Source organism: Cyclopterus lumpus, chromosome 23 (assembly GCF_009769545.1).
Source record: "Cyclopterus lumpus isolate fCycLum1 chromosome 23, fCycLum1.pri, whole genome shotgun sequence".
In the NCBI taxonomy this organism is placed as follows: domain Eukaryota; kingdom Metazoa; phylum Chordata; class Actinopteri; order Perciformes; family Cyclopteridae; genus Cyclopterus; species Cyclopterus lumpus.
The window spans coordinates 2738200-2757600 of NC_046988.1; the positions used below are offsets into that span (position 1 = coordinate 2738200).

The 19401-nt window shown below is 45.0% G+C and overlaps 1 protein-coding gene across 1 annotated transcript; it reads left to right on the forward strand.

Moving 5' to 3' along the window:
- Nucleotides 1-541: 541 nt before the first annotated feature.
- LOC117726497 (cAMP-regulated D2 protein) lies at nt 542-10233 on the forward strand. Its single transcript, XM_034526815.1, has 8 exons — nt 542-1012; nt 1950-2151; nt 2588-2721; nt 3552-3679; nt 3874-3992; nt 4783-4923; nt 5572-5744; nt 9781-10233. Exons 1-8 carry the CDS (start codon nt 542-544, stop codon nt 10231-10233), a joined length of 1821 nt encoding a protein of 606 aa, XP_034382706.1.
- The last annotated feature ends 9168 nt before the right edge of the window (nt 10234-19401 follow it).

The window sequence follows — 19401 nt, forward strand, 5'->3', positions numbered from 1 at the left end:
CCACAGGTCGTTAAATCTCCCCCTGAAGAGACAACCATAGTCCTTAAAGACCCATCTAATGAGAAGAACTCTGGAGGGCAACATGTGGGATTAAAGGGTAAGTGTATGGCACAGTGCGAGGAGACTAAAGCCAGTGTTCTGACCCTTTACAGCTCGTTCTGGTGTCCTGTGCTGGTTGCTTGATTTATTTGAGTGTTTTCTACAGCCTCAATAAGTAAATGTATTCAGTTTTTTAATAAGCAAACAGCAAACAAAACTGATAAACCTGGATAAATACATGATAAAACTGTAGCAGCACTTATTCCTCCATGAAGCCAGCTGTGTTGTCCCCATGCACCTTCTGTCTGTGACTGTGATTACATTAAGCAAAGGGAAGACCACTGGTCCTCTATTAGACGCCACTGCAATCAGACAGAGCAGCCTTTGTCTGATAAGGCGGATAAAAACCAGCAACCACAGCTACATTGGAGTCTCAAGTATGGACCGTGTGTGGAGAGCTTCGGGCTGCTTCTGGGGGAGTGGAAGAGTGTTGCAACGCAGGATGGAGAGCTGCCGCTGGGTTCTGCTGCTGTGCGCGCTCGGCTTGGCGCTGGCCTCCGGGGAGGCGACGAAAGATGATGATGACATCGACCTGGTCCGCTTCCTGAGAAGTGTCTTCCCCGGGCTGCTGGTGAGAGACGAGCTGCTCATTGTCAACAAAGGCAGCAAAATAAACTCCTTGGAGGAGCTGGGGCGCCGCGTGGTCACGGGGCGACGCAAGGTCAAGCCAGCCAATCAGGAAACGGCCCCGGGACCGGTGGTGGTGACCAAAGACGGACAGATCAAAGGGATTACGGTGGACAGGGCCCATGTATTCTATGGGATACCGTATGCAGATCCCCCCGTCGGGGCGTACCGCTGGAAGGCCCCCAGACCTGTGAGTCCTCGGCCGGGGGTTTATGATGCCTCCTCCCCCAGGGCGTCATGCATGCAGGCCTGCAGCGGACCTATCACGGAGGAGTGTCCTCGGATAGTAAGGAACACTAACACGTCTCACTCGTTTGCATGCTGCCGTAATACTTCACTCTAGGGTGATACCATGGTTGCATTTGTGTAAAAGGTAACAGTTGTACTAAGAGGACAGAGAAGACCCCTAGTGCTCAAAGATATATTAAATATATTGTGTACATTGTAAATCTGGTGGGTGGAGCTAAAGAGCCACCAATGTTTTTTTGAGAGTATGAGCTAAAACATGGATGTCATATGAGGACTGAGTTCATGGACTACCAAGATGGCACACATTCATTCCCATCAAAGTTGCACACCCAGTTCACCACTGGGACCACATCACAGTTGGAAAAATGTCAGCCTGCTAGTTTTAATTTGGAGTCTGAGCTAAAAAGCTAACGAGTCAGTTAGCTATGGCCTGTTTGAATCAAAAAGCTGAGTTGTGCGTTCTCAGCTGGTGACAGGAATGCTAGACTTCATATTAGCCATCTCTTCTACCACTAGCCAAATAACTACTCAGCGCTTACACGTAAAGGAGTTCAGAGCAGAGCTATTGCCTCCACACGGCTCTCAACATGTCGACGACTGAGCCAGCGGCTTGCAGCTAACAGTGCAAACAAAGGCACCGGTGCTGACAGAGCCCACAGTGTTTCCCTGAGGCGGAGCTGGAGGGTGGGTGCTACGCTTCCCTGACCGATCGCTGGTGTTATCAGCAACCGCCTTATGAGAGCAGTGCAGGGCAGCGGCCATGAGCTAGCATGGCTAGCACTGCTATGTAAACACAGCAAAGAGTGGTTTGCTGCTATACTAATGCGCTGGAAGTCATTTAAAGAACCATTCATTTGAAAATTGACATCATAACCAAGGAATATTAGTAGCTTCCCAGAACAGCAGGTTACAGCTATCGCTAAATAAAATGTTGAAAAAATCTGAATGAATATTTCCTCTAATTTCCTGAAAAGGTCAGCGAGGACTGTCTCTACCTCAACATCTTCGTCCCTCTGGATGTGGACTTCAGCTCCCCGCTGGGGGCCCCGCTGCCCGTCATGGTGTGGATCCACGGTGGGGATTTCATCGCTGGCTCGGCCTCCAAGCCGCTGTACGACGGACGCTTCATCAGTAACTCCACCAGCACCGTTGTTGTGAGCCTGGAGTACCGGCTGGGTATGAAAGTTTGGCGGCATTTCACTTTTATTGGACCGATTCCACTGTAACGTGTGTGTTAGCGTAGGGGAAAGCATTGCTACATGTTGACGCATATCGATATGCATATGAATCTATGTATAAAAAAAGAAAGAAAGTATAATACACAATAATATTGTTATCTGTGTATTTCTGTCCTTTTCTAAATTGTACAGTATTGCAGGAATACAGAAGGGATGACCTATAGCACTGGAGTTGGCCTGGTAAAGGCAACAAGCAGGCATCTCGTGGTAGACATCTATGTGTGTGTGTGTGTGTGTGTGTGTGTGTGTGTCTGTGAGCCTGTTGCTGAGAACAAGAGCAGACACGTGGACGGTGATTCGGGCCTCAGAGGAAACGAATGTCTTGCTGGATTCAATTATGTCTGATCATGTGAATTTGCACTTGACTTTGAAAGGGGCTTTTGGGTTCCTCGTGTCGGGCAAAGACCCCCACTCCTCAGCTGCAGGGAATTATGGGATCTTGGATCAGCAGGCAGCTCTTCTTTGGGTCCAGCGGAACATTGCAGTGTTTGGTGGTGATCCCAGCAAGGCAAGCAAGCTAGGACACACACACACACACATACACACATACAGACATACACACAGAATGCAGATTGTAGTCCTATTTTGTGACACAACAAAACACAAAAACACACAAAAAACTCAAACTAAATATATAAGTAATAAGTGGAGGCTGAGATGAGTTAAGGAGTCTCACTGTCAGAGGAAAGAAGCTGTTCTGAAGTCTGGTACTTCTGTCAGCCTCTAATTATCATCTCTAATTATCCTAAGAACCGTAAACCCTAAAGATCCTTTCTTCCGTGTTCTGATTCAAAATCTCCAGTAATAATCTGCCATCAGACATCAACTTAAATGTGTGAATGTGTGAATTTAGCACAGTGGAGTTCAACAACAGTTTTCATTTTACAGGACTACTTTGGCATTTTTCCACCTGGACCCTATTTTCCAATGTTGATGTGTCCAAGTGAGTGATGGGGACAACCATTTTTGAAACTTGTCCAGTATTGAGGGAGAAGGCTGCAGCCAGCAGACGCTTAGGGGGCTGTAAAGTAATCATATCGGGGCCATCTGGCTCCATAAATTCACTAAATCAATCAATCCAACGTACGTCCACTAGAAGTACTTGTTGTTGCCACTGGCATGCTCCGATTGTTATTCTGAGTGGCTGACAACATCTTGGAAAGAATCTCGCTCGAGGAGGCCACAAGTAGAGGGGGAACCAGCTGTGGATGTGACGTTACATGCACCCCTCACTCAGACACCAAAACATGGGAAATAAATACAGACGTTACCCTTTAACAGTGAGAGTTACTTCTGGTTGTGAACGTACCAATCTGCTTCTTTTCTGTGTTCGGTCAGGTGACAATATTTGGGGAGAGTGCAGGTGCTCAGTCCGTGAGTCTTCACCTGATGATCCAGAGCAGCAAGCCCCTGTTCAGGCAGGCCGTCCTGCAGAGTCTGCCCTTCTCCATCCCCCTGAAGAGCAGGTGAGGAACCGTGAGCCGAGAGTTGAGAGCCCGGGCTGAAATGACTAAAACACAGCGGCCCTATTGTTCTGAGATGGCATCCGTGTGACTTGTGCGTTCCCGAGCTGTCGCTGCATTCGAACCTGGCAGATGTTTCCCAGTCTGCTCACGGACAACTACAAGCTGAACGCTATTTGTCTGCGTCTCTCTCCCAGACACGACGCCCTGAAGCTGGGGAAAGAGTTCGCCAAACAGACCAACTGCTCCGTGAGCGACATCGTCTGCCTGCTGTCTCTCGCCCCGCAGGTCGTCCTGGCCGCCCAGATGAAAACAAGTAGGGCGCCGCGAACACCGGCCTACGCTCGCCAGATTTAGAGCGACTCTACAGTTACATAAGACGCCGGGATATGAAGTGTAGTTTATCGCTGAAAGATGATGAAAAAACATTATTTCTTTATCCTGAGCGATGGCATATTGGAAAAGCGGAGGAGTAGTGGGCTTTTGAAGGGGGAATTAGAGGGACGTCACCGCCTCGCAGCACCAAATGACTGTAATATGTCTGCATGGCTGACAGGGTTATTGATCAGCATCACTGACGATGTGATTAGGTCATCAACTGCTATTTTCTGCCTCTCTGAGCTCACTTTCAGGCCCAGATATCTGGAACAAAAACACATCTGTGACAAGATTTTATTTCGAGTCATCCCTTTATTGAGCCAGGAAGAAAGATAAAAGATACAAGACATAAGCAGTTTTACACAAAAACAATTTCACGTGTAAGAACACACACGGCAACACAACAACAACAACAACAGAGATACACATTTCAACTGAGTCAAAGTAAAACTGCAACACGTTTCTTTCTGGGCAGTTTGTACTGGACATTAGTAAAGAATCCCATTCGAAGATCTACGCTGTAGTCGCTGGTATGAAAGGATACAAGGCTGGAGGTATCAGGAAGTCGCTTGCCCAACAATGAAGGCAATGAAGAGCAACAAGTGTGTTTTCCTGCATAAGTGAGACTTAACGCAGCGTGTTGCATGCAAATCATGACGTCTGGGCATCATCACTGCTCTTGTGGACGGACTGTATTTTCAATCCAACCGATGTGTTTTCGATCTCAGGTTCAAAGGTTGTGAACCCGTTCAGGTTCCTTGAGGTCTTTGAGACGTGGGGTCCGTTTATCGACGGGGAGTTGATAAAAGAGCAAGCAGTCACTGCCTTCCAGAAGGGCCACTGGCAGAAAGAGAAGCCAGTGCTGCTGGGTAAAAGACACACACACACACACACACACACACACACACACACACACATACATAAACACACAGTACGGTTTGTCAGAGTCCCAGTGAAGCGGAATATTTGAGCAGTGTACAGTTACAAGAGGTCTGGAATCTAAAAGGGTTTTAGTGCACTCTATGCTTCTCCTCCTCGTTGACCTGAGTGTATAATACATGATGCGTTTGTCACGACCCTCTTTGCAGATAATGCTTCTGAACTAGCGTTTTGGAGCGTTTTGCAGCCCGCTGCCCGTTTCAAATCAATAAACAAAGGTTTGAGAATATGGCTTAAGCACATTTCTAATAAGTTGCACTGTGAACGGTATTTCGCTGACGTAGATCGATTACGGGTCGATGAAGACATGAACCTCGGTTGATGGGTAAACACGGCGGTTAGAAGCATTAAACTAATTTAAATTAAATTGAAGAGCAGAAGATACAGAAATACTTTTTGCACTAAGTTGCACTACAGAATTCTTTAAAACCTCCATCCTCTCATCTTTATGTCTGATTTTACAAATTATTAGAACACAGTTCTTTCCCTAAGAAAACAAAGACAACAAACCTGAAGGCAAAGTGAAACCAACATGGAGGTCTCCTTGTTGGAACTGACCGCCGCTCTCTGTGCTACAGGTACGACCTCAGAGGAGGGGGTGATCTTTGCGTACGGCGTCTTCAACAAGCCGGTGTCCGCCTTGGAGAGCACTGTGTACGTCACGGGCATCTTTAAACAACACGCACTGCGCGTCCTGCAGAAGTACCTGCCCCTGTACAGGGACGCAGACCGCAGGGATATGCTCGCTCAGGTAAGAGGAGTCTTTTCATTTTCATCACTGGAGCGTTGAGTCCCAACGCATTCTCACTCCCAACTCAACGCCTCAAACCATGGCGCTCTAGGTACCCCTCTAGCGTCAGTGTGTTTTTCAAAATAAACTTCCACTGTAGGTTTACTTGGTTTTTCGGTTCATTTGGCTGGGTTGAGGCAACACAACTACTTGGTTAGGCTTAGGAAGAGTTACAATAAGTACGCTTGTTACATAACTTTTGCATTAATTAAGGACGTAAGTTAGCCTACGGTACAAAAGTAAGGTCAAAAAGAGTCAACATTGACTTTTGTTTCCACACAGGGCACAGACAGCAGTCTCCTGGGTGAAAGTCCTGTGTTTGTGTCTTTATACTACATCCGTTTTCTGACTAATAATGAGACTAAAATGGACCTGTACTTTTCTAGTCTTCTGACCACTCAAAACTTTAACGCTACTTGGCGTCATTCACCCATTCATGGGAGGAGCTATCATGCAAGGTGCCACTTGCTCATCAGTAACTAAGTAACATTTACAGACACAGCTACGGTAGCAATGTGGGGGTTAATGTGGGGGTATCAACATGGGCTAGCGGAGCCGGGGATCGAACCTCCGATCCACTGATTGAAGGACGACCCTGCTCATCACTGAGCCACAGTTGCCCGGAGTAATAGTCCAAACTGAGGATTGTTCATACATACTTTAGTGAGAGCTTTCTTTAATTGACCACAGGGTTTAAACTCAACTCAGCCAACGAGCATTTATGTTAGCGACAATATCTTTTATTATTTTTATTCGTGGCTTTGTCTCTTGTCAGGAAACTCTCAACCAATCTACAGCTGGCTTCATTTTTATATAGTAATGTCTCATTTGTTAGAAACTATGCGGAACAGAAGAAATGCTCCGTCTGTGTTGAAAAGGGGGCAAGAGTGGGAAAAGAAAAGAAAAGAGTCCACATCCACAGTGTAAAAGGCTCACAGACTGAAAAGTGAACACTCGGACACAGTCTCCCACACACACATGACTCCGCAGCCACCCATTTGGTGGCCTTGGGAGGCGAGCGGCCACCAATGGATCAATGTGCCACCCAGCTGTCTTCTGCTCTTTACCGCGTTGGAAAACAATTATTCTCTTTTGCTGCTGGGATTCGTTTCTGTAAAAAGGAGATCAGGCCAATTCTAAAAGCCCGTGGACGCTGTCCACCTGCACAGCTGTCAGCTTGGTCGGTTACCTTGATTGACAGCTGAGCATCATCCCCATCGTACAGCATGTTGCTCCTCACAGCGTGAACACAGCTCCTGTCATGTGCCTACAGAGGGCGCTACAGCTTCATTTCTCCTCCATAATGTGTATAAGCGAAGCATGTGAACCCAACTGGAGTCTGGGACTTGAGCCTGACTGCTCTCACTAAGAGGCGACACCTTGCTCATGAGCATCTACCGTGACAGCAGGGTTCACACATGACGGGGCTATAGTATCACCTGGGGACCTGAACACATTGGTAATGTCTGTGGTCGTAATCCAGTGTGAATACAACTGATAATTACGTACCATAAACACATAAACACAACGGTCATGTGATAATATCCCGTGCAAATCAACATCTCTGTGATTTGGGCTTAATTATCTTTTGTGCACGATTTTTTTTTGTTCTCAGCTCATTTTCTCTCGTTTTGGCAGCATTTGGTGTGCAAATACACACAGCATATAGCATATAGACCCATTGGCATAAAAAACACAGTAAACTTCACTTATCCTGTGTGCCTCAGTAATTCTCGACAGCAATAACAAAATTATTACATATATTCCAAATGACGAGAGGACCCTGGTAATACTAGTCCTGTGCATTTATTTTAGCCAGGTATAACCAACTGTAATTATAAACAATATTTCTAACATTTACACATATGTTTCTCAGTATTTTCTTGAGTTTTTCTCCTTGTTGAAAGACAGAGAGATCACACAGAAGGAAAAGGAAAAGAAGAAAACCTCCAGCAAGGCGGCGGTCTCAGGGAGCTACAGGGGTCAGGAGGTCACACTCCTGGGCATCATTAATATTCAGTCACAGTTCACAGTGTGGAAGGGAGACGGTGGACTCGCACCCGTAGGATCACACACACACACACACACACACACACACACACACACACACACTCACACACACACTCACAAACAAACACACTCCTCATGCATCTCTCTATAAAGGGTGCTCCCCCAGAGGACGGGGGTGGGGGAGGGGGTCACCACACATTTCAACCAGTCCGTCACAGAGGAGGCTGATGCGGAGAGCTCACAGCGCCGCTGTTATGGGTTGGTGGTGGTGCATTCAGAATAACATGGCTGACGCCATCGCCTTCCTCCCAGTGGAACACGCCACGCAGCAACCTTCATGAGTTCGAAGAGCTTCTCTGTCTTTTAAAGGGGGCTCCAAGTGCTCTCAATGACTGGGTGGAATGTAATTGTGGGCCAGATGTAAACATGTGTTTGGAAACATAGAGTAACAGTGTTATGTATTTATGTGCTGATGTCAGTGAACCAGGAAATGCTGTTTTTCATATAGCATTAATGTGTGTCATCAAAGCAGAGTATTTCATTTACTGTAGAGCTTAAACCTACCTGAATGGACTGCAAACCTCAAATGGGATTTCTTGCCATGTCAGAACTATATTAGCTGAATTAAGCAGAAATACAGACAGCTGGAAGTGGAAGATTGTCTTTCCGTCTTGACTTTACCAAGTAATGGAAAAGAGAGCGCAGGCATCAGGGAAAGTAGGCGGCGGTGGAGAAAAATATATATTGGAGAGAGAGAGAGAGAGAGAGAGAGAGAGATTATTTACAGACCAGTATACTGGAACACATGTCACATATTACATAAGTTCATTTCTACCTGTGTGTGTGTGTGTGGCTTCAGACTCTTCTTCTTTCAGCTGAAACAATAGTTTCTGCTGCTCATCTCTTTATAGACGTCGTGCTAATTAGTGTTATTCATTTCGTCTTCTACAAAATAAAACCTGGAAGATATGGTGAGAAGCATTAACCTTTTTAACACCGCTGAGCCATTCTTCAAATTGTTTTATTTTCCAGGTTTCATGGTCCAAGAAAACGACATTTGCTTAATGCAGTGCTGCTCATGAAATATTATATCAGCCATGGGTGGAAGTCCAAGCTCTGGATCAGCACTGTAATGTAATCCACTGATCCTCAGTCAGGTGGTGCACTCATTGTCATGTCTGAAAGCCAAGAAGAAACAGGTGGGAATATGTAAGTTCCTTCAGCAGAGGTAATTAAGAAAGAAGAGACGTTCATGAAAGAACAAAGGAAAAAAAGAGGATATGAAACTACATTCATGTAAATCCCATAATGAGAGTGACAGAAAAACAGGGAAATCCATTCTTGACTGACACAAAGAAATGAGTCAGTGTGATCATGAGTGGGAGGTTTTGGGTCTTGGAAAGGGGAAAGTTTCTGTGTGACGTCGGGGGAAGAGGTGTCATCTGAAGAGCAGCAGGAAAGACAAGAACATCACTTCTGTTGATGTCAGCATACTCATATGCGTACAATGGGAATGTTAACATGCTGATGGGTAGTTGGTAATGTTAACCACAGTCACCATGCACAACACACAAAGTCAGACCATCAACACACTCAAAGGGTTCATCCTCTGAGGAACGTGAACGTCTGCAAAAAATGTCATTATATAAATGTCAACCCTATGGTGGCACCAGAGGAGAAGTCAGAGAATCCTCAAAGTCATTGGGATTCATCCTCTGGGGAACATAAATGTCATGGCAGCATGCAAAAGGTAAATAAATAAATCAACCCTATGGTGGCACTAGAGGAAAAGTCAGAGGATCCCAATCCTCACACTTCCATGGCAGCATCCAGAAGTCAGTCCGGACTAAACTGGGGACTAACTGACTGACTAACTGAGCCATCCATTGAGCCAAGCCAGTCGCAGGGCTGAAGATGATTCAATTCAGTTGAACTATATAAAAAATGTCTGACCGTCTCTCTCTCTCTCTGTCGTCCCTTTCCTCAGATTATCACCGACTACGTCTTCCTTTGTCCATCCAGGAGGTCGGCACGCGCCGGCACCGCAGCGGGCAGCGAGGTGTGGATGTACGTGTTCGACCACGTGGCGTCCGACTCTCGCGTGTGGTCAGGTCTGACTTTCTGCTACCATCACGCCTGCCATGGCGCCGAGCTACCCTTTCTCTTTGGCTCTGCTCCGGTGGCCAACTTCACCATGTCGGTACCAGAGAAGCTGCTGTCCAATCGGATGCTGTGCTACTGGGGCGCCTTCGCGCACACCGGTGACCCTTCCTCGCGGGCCCGACAGGCCACTTTCTGCCGCCAGCAGCGTCTGCCCGCTTGGCCACGCTATTCCGACACCAGCAGCTGGCTGGTCATGAACCTGACGGTGCGTTCACATGCACAAGTGGGAACCAGGGACCACATATGTGACTTCTGGGACCATCTGGGCATCTACTAGTGAGAGGGGACAGGCTGGGTTACTTTGTATTGAAGTAGCATCAATAGCTGCTCATTCTGTCACTGAATCTCGCTGCATAAAGTAAAAATCATCCATCACAAAGATTATACATATATCAGTATTAGCAATTAACTTTTTGGTCAGTTTTGTCAATTATTTCAATGAATCTTCAGCTTTTAAGTAGAAAACGTGATTTCTGTTTCCTCTTTTCAACAAAGCTAAAAGTCCACATCAGTTTCTCAAAACTGCAATAAATATGAGCTTTCCGTCCTCTTCTATTGGTCACCAGGAGGTCATCTCTGACCAAAGCCATTTTCCTTTAACACAACAAAGGATGCGGAAGAGCAAGTTTTCTCTATAATAGGGTATATTTGGGTGATTAATTGAGATGGTCCAAGGGAATAGTACAGACAAAAATTGAAGTTTTCCGTGCTAGCCATAATCAAAAAGTTGCATCCCAACGTGAACACAACTTTAGAGTAGACCCACTTTCAGAGATGAATTATATGAGTCTAAATAAATAAATAATAAATAAATTCACCAAAAAGAAGCGGAACTGAGAGCCCTGTGAAAGGGTCTGTTTCCTGTTTCCATCAGCACTTAACAAACGTAATAGTCCAATTAAACAGATGTACTGTGGTGTATGTTTGTCCTTTAAGGACTTCAATTACCAGCTGTTTCAACCACTCTGTAGAAAATCTTCTAATTATAGTTAAAAAACAAAATGTTTCAATTGATAGAAGAAAGTTCTCTTTTGGTTTAACTTGTCATTTTACTTGGGTCTGAATCCCAATGATTTCATCTTCAAGGACAACTTATTTGTGTTTATGCCCATTGTGTTGTACCACTCTGACTTCCGGTTGGTATGGATAAGGTATGGATTAGTCTGTTAGTCACTCCGGCCAATCTGTTTCTCTAATAAAATAAATCCTTAAAGCTGCGCTAATCATTACTTTGTCTCAAGAAAGGAAAAAATGGCTCTTGGTGACAAACTCACTGATAATTATCATCCAACTCTGCAGTTCCCCTCATTAAGATCTAAAGAGACTGTTTTGAATAGCTGGTTTTAATGTTACCAGCCAATTGAATGGGTAATGTGCTGCTTCAAAAGGCTGTTGATTGGCTGAAGACAAGAAGACGACACAAGGCTCTAGTGGCTTTAGTAATTAACCAACACGGGACTTCACACCGTGTAACGATATTCTGCATTCATATGCCGAATGTCTAGGCAACCGGGCAAGATTTTGGTATCGGGAGCGTTATGGTTTCGGTTTGTATTCCGAGTAGTATCGACCAATCGTGTTGGAGCAGGAACATTGGCCAACCCACAGACTACCATGTGAAGATGGTTTTGCTTTTAGTTGGTTTGAAATGTGCTTTCAAACTGGCTATTTGTGAAACCTCTCAACTCCAACGCTATTCTTACATCTCCAAATGTTAACAATGAGCAGCACACGGAAAGTCTTGGCCCGGAACCCCATAATGTCGTCCATTGACCCCAGAAGCTTCTCTGATGGCCAATGTGTTCAGATATTATTATTATTACAACGTTATGTACATACCCCTTCTACTTGAACCTAAGCCATGATCTTTATTTTCCTAAAACAAGTCCATTAGTTTTGCTGCTAAGTTGTTTTGTTTATAAAAGAGAATGGACACATATTTAGTTTAATGGATGACAACTTCCTGTCGGTTCTCTGTCTGCCTCTGTTTCTCCTTATTTCTCAAAATGTAGCAACTTTGTGATTTAGAAAAGCAACCCTTTGTAATGATTCATCAGATTATTTAATATGGTTGGCTTTCATCATATAGATATTAAGTGTCTCATTCAATGTGTTCTTTATACAAAGGTCCCAGTTTAAATGGAACGAAACACTACGGTCATAAAAGGCCCATTCATACACCTTCCAGCAATATAAAGAAAGGGGTGATCCTCTGGTTCATGTTGTTCAGAGGATGAATCCTACTGGTGATCCTCTGGTTCATGTTGTCCAGAGGATGAATCCTACTGTTGATCCTCTGGTTCATGTTGTTCAGAGGATGAATCCTACTGGTGATCCTCTGGTTCATGTTCTCCAGAGGATGAATCCTACTGGTGATCCCCTTGTTCATGTTCTCCAGAGGATGAATCCTACTGCTGATCCCCTGGTTCATGTTCTCCAGAGGATGAATCCTACTGGTGATCCCCTTGTTCATGTTCTCCAGAGGATGAATCCTACTGGTGATCCCCTGGTTCATGTTGTCCAGAGGATGAATCCTACTGTTGATCCTCTGGTTCATGTTGTCCAGAGGATGAATCCTACTGGTGATCCCCTGGTTCATGTTGTCCAGAGGATGAATCCTACTGGTGATCCCCTGGTTCATGTTGTCCAGAGGATGAATCCTACTGTTGATCCCCTGGTTCATGTTGTCCAGAGGATGAATCCTACTGTTGATCCTCTGGTTCATGTTGTCCAGAGGATGAATCCTACTGTTGATCCTCTGGTTCATGTTGTCCAGAGGATGAATCCTACTGCTGATCCCCTGGTTCATGTTGTCCAGAGGATGAATCCTACTGCTGATCCCCTGGTTCATGTTGTCCAGAGGATGAATCCTACTGGTGATCCCCTGGTTCATGTTGTCCAGAGGATGAATCCTACTGTTGATCCCCTGGTTCATGTTGTCCAGAGGATGAATCCTACTGTTGATCCCCTGGTTCATGTTGTCCAGAGGATGAATCCTACTGTTGATCCCCTGGTTCATGTTGTCCAGAGGATGAATCCTACTGTTGATCCTCTGGTTCATGTTGTCCAGAGGATGAATCCTACTGTTGATCCTCTGGTTCATGTTGTCCAGAGGATGAATCCTACTGTTGATCCTCTGGTTCATGTTGTCCAGAGGATGAATCCTACTGTTGATCCTCTGGTTCATGTTGTCCAGAGGATGAATCCTACTGTTGATCCCCTTGTTCATGTTGTCCAGAGGATGAATCCTACTGTTGATCCTCTGGTTCATGTTGTCCAGAGGATGAATCCTACTGTTGATCCTCTGGTTCATGTTGTCCAGAGGATGAATCCTACTGCTGATCCCCTGGTTCATGTTGTCCAGAGGATGAATCCTACTGTTGATCCCCTGGTTCATGTTCTCCAGAGGATGAATCCTACTGTTGATCCCCTGGTTCATGTTGTCCAGAGGATGAATCCTACTGGTGATCCCCTGGTTCATGTTGTCCAGAGGATGAATCCTACTGTTGATCCCCTGGTTCATGTTGTCCAGAGGATGAATCCTACTGTTGATCCCCTGGTTCATGTTGTCCAGAGGATGAATCCTACTGTTGATCCTCTGGTTCATGTTGTCCAGAGGATGAATCCTACTGTTGATCCTCTGGTTCATGTTGTCCAGAGGATGAATCCTACTGTTGATCCCCTGGTTCATGTTGTCCAGAGGATGAATCCTACTGTTGATCCTCTGGTTCATGTTGTCCAGAGGATGAATCCTACTGTTGATCCTCTGGTTCATGTTGTCCAGAGGATGAATCCTACTGTTGATCCCCTGGTTCATGTTGTCCAGAGGATGAATCCTACTGTTGATCCTCTGGTTCATGTTGTCCAGAGGATGAATCCTACTGTTGATCCTCTGGTTCATGTTGTCCAGAGGATGAATCCTACTGTTGATCCCCTGGTTCATGTTGTCCAGAGGATGAATCCTACTGTTGATCCTCTGGTTCATGTTGTCCAGAGGATGAATCCTACTGTTGATCCTCTGGTTCATGTTGTCCAGAGGATGAATCCTACTGTTGATCCTCTGGTTCATGTTGTCAAGAGGATGAATCCTACTGTTGATCCTCTGGTTCATGTTGTCCAGAGGATGAATCCTACTGTTGATCCTCTGGTTCATGTTGTCCAGAGGATGAATCCTACTGTTGATCCTCTGGTTCATGTTGTCCAGAGGATGAATCCTACTGTTGATCCTCTGGTTCATGTTGTCCAGAGGATGAATCCTACTGCTGATCCCCTGGTTCATATTAAAAAGAAACCACATCATTTCCTGTGAGAGAGATGATTTTTTTTTTTCAACTGAGCGCAAATATAAAAGCTTTCATGAACAGACAGAGTTGAGTTGTACCATCTGGGAGCGAAGCAGACAGCCGATGTAGCAACCTCAATGGCTAACGTTGGTTTGTCTGAACAACTATCTGATGTTCTCCAGAGGATGAATCCTACTGCTGATCCCCTGGTTCATGTTCTCCAGAGGATGAATCCTACTGCTGATCCCCTTGTTCATGTTCTCCAGAGGATGAATCCTACTGGTGATCCCCTGGTTCATGTTCTCCAGAGGATGAATCCTACTGGTGATCCCCTTGTTCATGTTCTCCAGAGGATGAATCCTACTGGTGATCCCCTTGTTCATGTTCTCCAGAGGATGAATCCTACTGGTGATCCCCTGGTTCATGTTCTCCAGAGGATGAATCCTACTGGTGATCCCCTTGTTCATGTTCTCCAGAGGATGAATCCTACTGCTGATCCCCTGGTTCATGTTGTCCAGCACTACCGTGAGAGTATTCCATATGTGAATACAGACTCTACGTCGTGTTCCCCTGAGGATGAATTGTTCTGACTGTCATGATCCCTTTTTGTTTTTTTGTAGCACCATCAGGTCAACATTTTTTTGGCCAAATTCCTGCTAAACTAATCACAATCCAGCCTCAGCTGTGTTTTGTGATAATTTGTTCTTGTTTTTAGTTATTTTTTAAACCACATAATTTCCTGTGTGGGAGATATTTTCACTGAATGCCAATATAAAGAAAAGCGTTAATGAATAAAGGTTGGAGTTGTGATGTATCATCTGGGAGCAAAGAGGGCAGTCATTTTCATGACATTACTTTAAGGATGACTCAACAGCTGCAGTAGTTGCCATTGTTGCTGCTGTGATGCAGATTATTGTTGATCTGGGAGCTCAACTGGCGAGCGTCCAGTCATGAGCCGGTTTTCTCCAGCCTCCGGGCGTCCACCAGCATCGCCCAAAACCACCTGAAGAGGCCTCTCTTCCGACTGGCACAAAGGCAAAGTGTGTCACATTCAAATGTGCCACATACACGTTGACGCAATGCCCAGTTTATGGGCTGTTTACACACACACACACACACATTGATTGGTAGAGCACTGACACGCAGGGCGGGCCGAGGTCACCTCATCAGCTCGGCAGACATTCGCTTTCCTGTCACCCGGCGTGGAGGCACGGGGCTGCGGCTGATCCGTCCTGGATGCACGCACAGTTAATCAATTGCAGTTCATCCCAGCACGGCGCCCTGCGACTGGACTCTTGCAGGGTGTACCCCCTCACCCCCCCAGTCCTGCTGCTCATCTATAGTGAGGGTGAGAGACAAGAGAGACACAATCTGTTCTGATGCCTGCATAGTTAGGAGAGGTTATGGAATTTATGCTTTGGCCGTCTCGGGCTTTACATCGCGGCTGCCGGCTTTGCGCGGTCGCATTCCAATAAGATCCAATTATAGCCACTGCGGCTGCAATTAAAAATCAGATGACAGCTCTCTGTGGCCGGCATGCTGCTCAGGCCAGCCAGAGTACTGCAGGGGGGCTCTGCCGTTGTCAACCGCACACTCCTTCTTATCTAAGTGGTCACCATTCAACCTTAAAGGAGTAGTTTGAACTTCCAGAAAAAAAACATCAATTAGTCTTCATGCCAAGAGAAGAAGTCAAATTTGTGTAGGGTAAATATGTACCTCCAGGCAAAGCGACCGTTATCTTGGTTTCGACAGCTGCTCTCTGTTCAAAAGCGACAGAATTGTGTGGACGTGGAGTAGTGAAGTATCCCTGGAGGTGTTTTCATCAACTCCTCCAGTGGCAGAGAATCTGAGCCAGGTTCAAAACGGCTATAATGTTTAAAGCCCTTTGGTAATTTACCGGCTGTTCTCATGTGTGTAGCATTTCGAACATAATATGGAATTCCTGTAGGAAGATACATTTTGGTTTCAGAGTTGATAAGCCTATCTATACAGTCTCTAGGTGCACATGAAATATTAACAACAGGCTATATGTGAGTCTTAAACTGTCATTTGAGTATGCCACCGTACAGATATGAGTGTTAGAAATATTTTCATCAAACTTGCTTTCAAGAAAGTGAATACGATTATTCCGCAAAATGTTGAACTATTCTTTGTGACCTGTCAGTAGATATATATATATATATATAAAAAAAAGAAGATGTCTGAATTCATAATGTCTTTGAAATGTTGTCTAAACCTTTAAAACTAAAACTAAAAAGACAGATGAAGCAGTTTTTACTTCTATCATGAAGCCATGTTTTTCTGCCTGGCTTTGCTCACGGAAACGGGCCGAAAAAGCAACACAAGCACATATGCTGAGATTTGTCTCAGGGCCGATATAAGAGGCCAGATGAGATTAGGATGGTTTATTCCCAGCCATAAAAACAGAGAAGGCCTTTTGCGGAAGCATCGCATTATGTCTTCAGTTATACTTTTGCTTTGAATGTGTCCAAAGTGGGGCTGATAAATTACATTTTAGAGCTGCAGGCGAATACCATTGAGCACGGACTCCGGCTTAAAGATGGTCTTTTGCTGTGCAGTATCATTTTTCATACTGTGGTGCTGCTGACTCAGCAAACACTTTGCAGGAAGCAACAAGAAAACTTTTCACTGTCTGATACATTGAGGCTGTGAACTCGATGGACTTTTGATTTAATAAACAACGCCTACACCTTCGGACAGGTTGCATCCACGGACGTATGAAGAGAACTGGATACAGCATAGGAGGCGGTGCCTCGTTGATTCCTATTCAATTTGCTCAGTGGCGCATAAAGCAAAAACATTTTTATTGAGTTTAAAATTCGGATAGTGGATCTTCTGGCAATCTTACGTATTATGGAGCCCTTAGAGAAAAGTGCTCTGACATTTCTTTTTACCCCGTCTTCTAGTCCACAGTCCCGCCTAATTCTCCTTCTCATTCATATGAAAGAAGGAAAGAAAGTAACTGGATATGGCTATCAGTGCATTTTATAACTTTTTGGACCTAATCATTTAAACAAGTGCTATTCAAGTGTCCAGAATGGGAGGTGGAATCCCCTAAAAAAGCACTATGGGAAAAAGTATTTTTGGACCCATGGCATCATGTGACCAACCTGGCAATTGTAACCCTTTCATAAGAAACCCGACAGCTTCAGAGGTGTTTCTCAGGGTCTTATTAACGTTGAGCCTTAACTGCCTCGTTCAGATCTGAACTGGACCAGGACAGGCCTCGGCATGTGGTCTGGCTGATGGACCCCGATGGGGGTCAGTGTTAAGGGAGAACGCTAGAACCGACAGTTAGTTAGTCATAATGTAAACCCTCCACTCAATTCCTTACCATGTACGTCCACTAAAAGTGCTTGTTGCCACAGACAAGCTCAGATTGTTGTTATAATTGTCCGACAAAATGATGGAAAGAACCCTCCAGAATATTTTTTTTAAAAGTCTTTACCTTTCGCTTTGGTCCGATCAGTTTTGCTCAAGGAGAAGTCTCGTGAAATCTCTCGGGGTTAGTCCTCATCCACATCGTCAAAATCACTCCTCACTCACCGTTCCACCGTTGTCTTGTCGGCAACGAGTCACGCGACTCCATAACAGACAGAAAGAAAAAGGTTTCGTTTCTCTGTCGGGTTCCTTCCATAATGTTGTCAGACACACACACACTAATAACAATCTGAGCCCATCAGTGGCAAACACAAACACTTTTAGAACATTGACTGAGGAGGATTACGTTTCAGCCCGTTTTGCGGCGGCCGTCTGCAGCGCTCTACCTCATTACTGGACCAATTAAAATAGTAGTTGTTCCCATTAGTCACTTGGACACAAAAACATTGGAAAGAAAGTTAGAAAAATACCGCAGTCACCCTAAAACCTTCAGCATGATGACAGAGAGAGACTAAACCTGTGGATTACTGTGCAGATGAGTGGGACTGAATGTTTTTTCCATCATTGAAAATCACGAGCAGATTCAATGTGGCACTGGTGACGTCCCAGGCCCGGACTGGGACGGACAGAATCCGACTATCCCAGACAATTCCTTGAGTGTTTTACAAGTTAAATGTTATCTTTGTACCGTGAATTTAATCCAGAGAGGAACCCAACCTTTTCATCAGGTTCAGTGCTGATGACAACATGGTTTGACTTTTAGAAGCATTTTCCCCATTGTGTTGTTACTCCACAGGGAAACACAGGCCCTCCAGATATCCACAATACCAAAGTCATGCCTCTTCACGTGGGCGGAAAAACACTGGCACATGCACAGTAGGTCCTTCAGGCGCATTCGTTCAAGTGGCAATTAAAAGTGAAAAAGTCTCCATATCAGCTTTTTTATTACTCTATGATACAGAAACTATGTGCATATCAATTGCTGCTTCTAGAAGATGTTTCTGCTGACTCGCACGCCTCTGTCTCATTCTCTGGAGATTTACCATGTAATGGGAACGCGGCAGCCAAGGCTTTTCTCTCTCTCCCAAACCTGAATTGAATTGGTCCCAAGAGCTATCAGCGTGAATTCAGAAGGTAGACTACAGCGCAATTTGCTAATAAATTACAAAAAGTGCAGTAATTCTGAGCAGGGGCTTATGTATAGAAGAATGTGAAGGTGGGTGGGAAGAGATAGCATTCAGAGCCCAGTCTGCTCCAGCTTACTGTAACAATAGCACTTGAGAGGGCATTGTTACTGTACTGAGCCCACAGCATCAACAAGGCGCCGGAAAGTTCCCTTGTGTGCTGCAACTTTACAGCAGCTTTGACACTAAGCGGTCTGACTGGAGAAATTGTGTTTGTACAAAATAGAGAGTGAGAAATAAAAATATAAAAAAGAAATCTTTAAATTATTATCAAAAAGGACCTGAGTACTGCCTGTGGCATCTGCCTCTGCCAACACCAACCCTTCTATATCCTGGTGTATCTAGTCTAGTATCAATGAAAGCTTTTAGTTTGACATTTAGCCATTGCACAGTTAACAGTTATTTAAAACCGCTTCCTCAGGGGAACTACAGGAGGATATTTTAGTGGATCAATCACTCATGGGTAAAGTGCTAGTTTCACTTTCAATTTTAGCACCACTTATGTATTCACACATTTTACATTGGGCAGAGCCTTTAGTGTGTCCAATTTGGCAATCCAGTTACAATAGTGACCAC